Source organism: Salvia splendens, chromosome 13 (assembly GCF_004379255.2).
Source record: "Salvia splendens isolate huo1 chromosome 13, SspV2, whole genome shotgun sequence".
NCBI classification, from domain to species: Eukaryota; Viridiplantae; Streptophyta; class Magnoliopsida; order Lamiales; family Lamiaceae; genus Salvia; species Salvia splendens.
In genome coordinates this window covers 25,316,899-25,324,054 of record NC_056044.1, presented here as the reverse complement: position 1 = coordinate 25,324,054, position 7,156 = coordinate 25,316,899, and the positions used below count along the sequence as shown (strand labels likewise).

The 7,156-nt window shown below is 39.8% G+C and overlaps 1 protein-coding gene across 1 annotated transcript; it reads right to left on the bottom strand.

The window, feature by feature from the left end:
• Positions 1–5,255: 5,255 nt before the first annotated feature.
• On the bottom strand, positions 5,256–6,853 carry LOC121762610 (UDP-glycosyltransferase 73C6-like). The gene has a single exon (XM_042158560.1). The coding sequence runs from the start codon at positions 6,799–6,801 to the stop codon at positions 5,380–5,382; it is 1,422 nt and encodes a 473-aa protein (XP_042014494.1). The 5' UTR covers positions 6,802–6,853; the 3' UTR covers positions 5,256–5,379.
• Between the last annotated feature and the right edge of the window lie 303 nt (positions 6,854–7,156).

Genomic DNA, 7,156 nt, shown 5'->3' with positions numbered 1-7,156 from the left:
CTTCAGCTTATTTCTATTTTACTATCTTTTTAGTCTTTAGGAGCTTTTCATCCAAACTGTTTTCAATGGATTCGACCATATTTATTAGTATTATTTTTTATATAGTTTTTTGGAGTTTATGAATGTGCTTAAGGTATTTATAGCTTATTGTGAATATGTGTTAGATATTTACATCCTAAATATCACAACTATGTGTGATAAAATTTTGATATTAGAAAATACAATGCATTGGATGAGGAGGATGAATCTATAGTGATTTTGATCATTCATAAATATGACCAAACAATGTTGAGGATGTTCTAGAAACTTTAAAATTTTAAGGAGCTTTTGTCGCATGCCACATTTGTAACTTTGCTCAAATATTGTAGAGTTTTTTTCAATATTTTTAAGGCTATATCATTTTTAAAATACGGCTGGCCGAATCATAAAGTGTAATCAAACCTAAAATTAATTGAGACTTCTGATATAATATTAAAATATACTAATATGTGAGTAAAAAAACCTAAGATTATATATGAATTTTTTAAAAAACTAAGACTATATATGAATTTGGGCGTTTCTTTTACAGAATATCTCATTCTAGAATACTACCACATTTATTATACATGCATATACAACATATTTGGATCACTTCTTTGGAAGATTATATATCTCGTGATTAAATACTTCTTTCATCCCATTACAAGTGGGGTGTATGGCAAAAAGCAGCATTGTATCTCTCCCTTACTTTCTCATCTCTCTTTTCATTTCTACTTTTTTTCACTCCGAAAACTTGTGTCTAAAAAAAATGTCTCACATGTATTATGTTTGATTCATGAGATATAATTGATTTAATCTTAAATGGATAATCATCCTTTGATAATAAATCATAGTCATTCATTCTTTTCCAATTAATATAATTTCTTAACTTAATTCTAGGTGAATAATTATTAATAATAAGTCATAATAACCGAATTTCATAATATATTATCTAAATGTGTAGTTGGTCTAGTAAATAACTCTGATGATCCACGCACATCCCACCATTGAAAATTACTATAATTTCCTATTTAAAACCTGCCTTGTATCTCCAGAAAGTGCAGAGAAAAAGCCATATGGATTGTTTGGTAGTACTACTATGCACATACCTTTATGAATATGATATCGTGTGGAGCTACTTGTCTTGGTTTTTAATGGCTATATTTTTTTTATTGGTAGCCCAATTCTAGTTGAACAGACTTGAGAATTCATTATGAATCTAGAACCTCTCGCATCAATTACGACCTTACTATAGGGTACCTTGTAAAAATGTCTGAATTAAAAAATGTTTGTATTGGGAAATAATTGAAAAAGTGGGTGAACGTAAATCGAGAATAGTTGATAAATCATAAAATGCATGGTTATTAAAGTGACAGGCACATTGCTTCCATAGCGTCATTTTGCGGACACAATCAACTTGCAAAATATTGTGGAATCTGTTTTTAAGCACTTGCAAATTGTAATTTTTCAAATTTCATTCATTATCTAATATCTCTCTCTTTAATATCTATAAGGTAATCACTTGATCTATCCAACGATGCACTTAACTACCACAAAAAATACTATTGTTTTATAAGATCCTACAGCCGCAAAATTTAATAATCAGTTTCATATAATGATACAACTACGCACTTTCTTCCACACAAAAAAATCATGTTGTTTAAGTTTAGGCCATCCACAACGCTGTTCCTATACCGTTCCTAAACCGTTACTTAAACTACTATTTGAGGGCCCCACTGTACTATTTTACTCCATTCCTTAACTAAGGAACGGAACCTGCAACCCTCCGTTCCTTAACCGTTCCTTAAATTACTATTCATTCAATTTCATTTTTTATTTTTATTTCCAACTCAATTCAATTAAAAAAACACACTTTAATAAAAAACACACACACTTTATTAAAAAACACACAACATTAAAACAAAGTTACAACTTAAACTTAAAAAAATTAAAAAGCACACAATTAAAATCCTAAAAAAAAAAGTACACAATTTTAATAATGTCATCCGCCAAAGTTTGTCCAAATGTGCTCAATTAGATCTTGTTGGAGTTGGGTGTGGGCGCTAGAGTCGTGTGTCCTTGCACGAACAGATAACCGTTCTTGTATAGATGGATGCGCTCCACTTTGAGGCGGACTACTTGCGGTTGAGCTTCCGGGGGATTCGGGGTCGAACCAATTTCCCGCCTCGGGTCCTTCGTCTTGGACAATCATGTTGTGCAAGATTATGCACGTATACATGATGTCGACCATGTTCTCCATGAACCACGTACGAGCAGTGGCTTTGATGATGTCGAAGCGCGATTGGAGAACCCCGAACGCCCTCTCCACATCCTTGCGAGCAGCCTCCTGCTTCTGTGCAAAAAGAGCATGATTTGGGTTCGTAGACCCACTGCACGTCTTCACGAAGGTAGGCCACTTCGGGTAGATGCCATCGGCGAGATAGTACCCCATTTTATAAAGCCGGTTGTTGGCGACGAAGTTGATCGCCGGCGCTTTACCATCCAAAACTTCGGTCAAGAGGTCGGACTGTTGGAGCACGTTTACGTCGTTGTTCGACCCGGGGACCCTGAAGTACGCGTGCCAGATCCAAAGGCGGTAGTCGGCAACGGCCTCGAGTATAACGGTTGGGTGGGTGCCTTTGTGGCCGCTCGTGTAGGACCCCTTCCACGCCACCGGACAATTCTTCCATTGCCAGTGCATGCAATCGACGCTGCCGAGCATCCCGGGGAATCCGTGCACTGTTTCGCCCAGTGCTGTCTCCGATGTGGAGGTATTCGTCGAACATGTCGGCCGTTTGTCCAGTCGCAAGCTGGCAGATTGCTGCAGTACATTTCTGCAGCGTCGTGTGGCTGGGACGGCCGACCGCGTCGAACCCTTCCTGGAAGAACTCTTCCCGGGCTGCCAAAGTATTCGCGATGTGGAGAAATAACGGTTTCCCCATGCGGAAACGGCGACGGAAGTACGTATCTCCCCAAACCGGGTTATCGCAGAAGTAGTCGCGTACTAACCTTGCGGCGGCTTCCTCCCGGTTACGATGGATGTACGTACGGGAGCGACGTTGGGGAGGCGCAGCTTCTTCCGCCTCCCGTCGTCGATCTTCTTCAAGTGATTGTGCCAATATTTGACGCATTTGTTCAAAAGGATCCATTAGTTTGATTAAATTTGGGAGAAGAAAAACAGAGTTGATTTGAGATGAAAATTGGGGTGGAAATAGAGAGGATTTGAGAGGAATAGATGTGTGTTTGTGAGTGAAATGAGTATGAAATAGGAGTATTTATAGAGTAAATAAGTTAAAAAAATTAAAAAAACGGATAAAAAAAACGGTCATAATACCGTTGCAAATTTTTTTTTAATTTTTTTTATTAAATTCGAATTAAAAAAAAATTAATTATTGCGTCAAAAAACGAAACCCACTCGCGGGGCAGCGAGTGGGCTTCACGCGACGAATGGGAGGCCGCCACGTCGCCTCGGCAACGAATGAGCGGAACGGGTCGTGCCGCGTGCCGCGGCAACGACCCACTGCACGGCATAGGCACGGATCGGCGACGGTTCGGAGGCTGCAACGCTGGTCCTTGGCGGGACCGTTCCGGCGGCACGGCATCGGCACCGCAACGCTCCAGCGTTGCGGATGCCCTTATAGCCGCAAAACTTAATACCTCTCTCTTCGTTTGGCATTAAATTTGCAATTAAGTTATTTATATTCTCATTTTGGAATGTTAACTAGTAGTAGTACTAAATATATCTATTACATGTAGTATATTTTATATTTTTTGATAAATGAATAATCATTTTCGATTGATCCATTTCACTAATATATTACTCTATTCGAATTCAAAAAATAAAAATATTTGAAACGACACGAATTTTAATACATAATTGGTAATGTAAATGAGAAGAATTAATAAAGTAAGAGAGGGAAAAGGAAAAATAAGTAATGTAAGAAAAAAGAAAGAGAAAAAATAGTAAAACGAGAGTTAGTGAATTATGGGGTCTATGTTCTAAAATAAAAAATTGTAAAATTTTTATTCATAAGGAATAACCCAAAATGAAAATAATTTATATTTATAAACAAAACGAGGGAGTATCTAAATATGTAGTTGGGCGAGTAAATAACTGTAATGATCCACACACGTCCCATCATTGTAAATTATAAATTTCCTATTTAACACCTGTATTGTATCTCTGCACGGATTGTGGTACTCCTATGCACATACCTTCTAGAACACACCGCACGATTGAGCCTTTTATTGGTCAATGAAAATGATTTCGTGTGGAGCTACTTGTCTTGGTTTTTAATGGCTACTGGGATTATATTTATACTCCCTTCGTCCCAATCATTTGGTTTCTGACGTCAAATTTCATATAGTGTTGTTTTGTAAGTTAATGAAAAGAGAGTAAAGTAAAATAGAAGAAAAATCAGAGGAAATGTTATTTTCATATTAAGAAACATTTCATATTTATTAAAAGAATCTAAAAATAAAAATATTTCATTTCTAATGAGATATAGAAAGTATTTTTTGATTGGTAGCCCAATTCTAGTGAACATACTGAGGATTTATTACAAAATGAATCTAGAACCTCTCACATCAATTACGAATTTACGATCTTATTATAGGGTAACTTGTAAAAATGTCTGAATTAAAAAAGTTTGCTGTGGAAAATAATTGAAAAAGTGGGTGAACGTAATCGAGAATAGTTTATAAAATTGGTATTAAAGTGACAGGCACATTGGACACAATCGACTTACATAATATTACTTCCACAAAAAATCATTATATATGATCCTACAGCCACAAAACTTAATTAATCAGTTTCATATAATGATACAACTACGCACTTACTTCCAAAAAAAATCATGTTGTTTAAGCTTACAGCCGCTAAACTTAATACCTCTGCCTTCGTGTGGCATTAAATTTGCCATTAATTTTTATATTCTCATTTTTGGAGTGTTAACTAGTATCCATTTTACATATTTTTTAAATATTTTTTTTGATAAATGAATAATCATTTTCGAATTTCATTTCACTAATATATTATCATTAAAAAAGTACTTTTAACTGTTCCACTTTTAGGTGATGTTTTTCTTTTAGGTGAGAATTGAGAAACAAAAATATTCAACGAGGCAAGTATAGAAAATTTTTTTAAAAAGAAAGTGAAGAAAGAATGAAATAGTAAAGAAAAATAAAATAGTTAGAGAGATTAAAATATATATTTTGTTAAAAGATAGAAATAGTGATAACAAAGAAATGAATTAGATTCAACTCTTATAATTTATTGACATTATTTCATGATATAACCAAACAACCAACCAACATGTTACGAGTAATAGAAACAATGTGGCTAATTCCTAGTACATTTGATTAGTCAGTGTCTAATACATTGACTGCCATTTCTGCATGTGCTCTGACCACATCTTCAATAAACAACGTGACATTCAAGAAAGACGAACCCCCATCTTCATACGCATCCGTCGCCGCTCTCGCAAGCCCCTCAGCCCTCTCTCTCACCCCTCTCTCCCCCATCAATTTCACCACAGCAGATCTCACCCGCTCCCGCCTCACCAAACCCTGCTTGTCCGCGCAGCTCTCCACTCCAATCCTCACCCCAATCCCCAACACATCCACCACCAACTTCTCATTGTAAAACTGCTCTGCAAACATTGGCCACGCGATCATAGGCACGCCCACCGCCACTCCCTCCAGAGTCGAGTTCCATCCACAGTGCGTCAGAAACCCTCCCACGGACGGGTGCGACAGGATCATCACCTGCGGCGCCCATCCCCGCACCACCACCCCCTTCCCCCTCACCCTCTCCTCGAACCCCTCCGCCGCCAGCCACTCCTCCACCTTTCCACTACTCCTCTCCTGCTTCCTAATAATCCAAATGAAAGGAGAGCCAGACTCTTCCAGCCCTAGACCTATCTCGATTATCTGCTCAATTGATAAAGTGCACAAGCTCCCGAAACAAGCGTACACGACAGAATCCCTTTCCATGGAATCCAGCCATGTTAGACAGTAATGCTCGTCGATTGAGGCCTCGTTCCCTCGTGATAATCGCTCGGAAGCCTCCCGATTTGAGAGAGAAACCGGACCGACGCTCCACAAGCTTCCTCTCTCCTCCCTGCATGCGTTAAGATACCACGGCTCGAGCTTCTGGAATGTGTTCACCAGCGTGCCCCGGGGCGGAGCCGGATCCGGGTCAGTAAACGAGTCCGAATCCTTGGTCGGGATACGTGGCAGCTGATTTCTGGAAAATTGAACCCTGTGTGGAATTTTTGGCACTGGGAAAATGTCGGAGTCGGAAGCAACAGAGTCCACGAGCTGAGAGATTTTTTTGGAGCAGTGGAGAGTGAAGCAGGAGACGGTTTCGAAGACGTAGCGGGGGATGCGGAAGGAGTCGGCGAGGTCCTGCGTCCAGGAAATGGCGTTGGTGGAAATGATGCAATTAGGGGCGGGGTGGAGGCGGCGGATGAGGTCGTGGAGGGGGGATTTTAGCAATCTGCAGGCGTGGAAGAATTGGCGGGCGAGGTCGAGGGAGTTGAGGGCGTCGAGATTCTCGCAGCCGTCGGGGAGGCCGGCTTCGCGGCAGGGGAAGTGGAGAGGGATGAGGTGGGTTAGGGGGGAGGAGGCGAGGGTGGAATTGTAGCGCTTGGCGTTGAGGGGGGTGGTGACGATAGAGACGAGGGCGCCGCGGCGGGCTAGGGATTTGGCGAAGTCTGTCAGGGGGATTATGTGGCTCTGTGACATGAGTGGGATCATAAGGAAATGGAGCTGCTGCGCCATGGCTGGTGAGAGAAACAGAGAGAGAGAGGGGTGTGGTTTTGTGTAGCAATGATGGTCGTGTCGTGTGCAGTAGTATATAGTGGTAAGGATCACCTGCCAGGCTGCCACATTATACTATATAACATCTGATACACCAACCAAAAATTATACTCCCTCCGTCCGTCATTAGGAGTCCCATTTATGAACGTCACGAGTTTTAAGAAATGTTAAAAAAAGTGAGTGAAAAAAAATTAGTGGAATAGAGGTCTCACTTGTATATACTGTTAGTTTTAAATTAAATATGAGTTGAATGAGTTAGTGGAAGATGAGACCCTATGTTTGTGTGCGCAAAAGTGAACCGAGACCTCTATTCGCA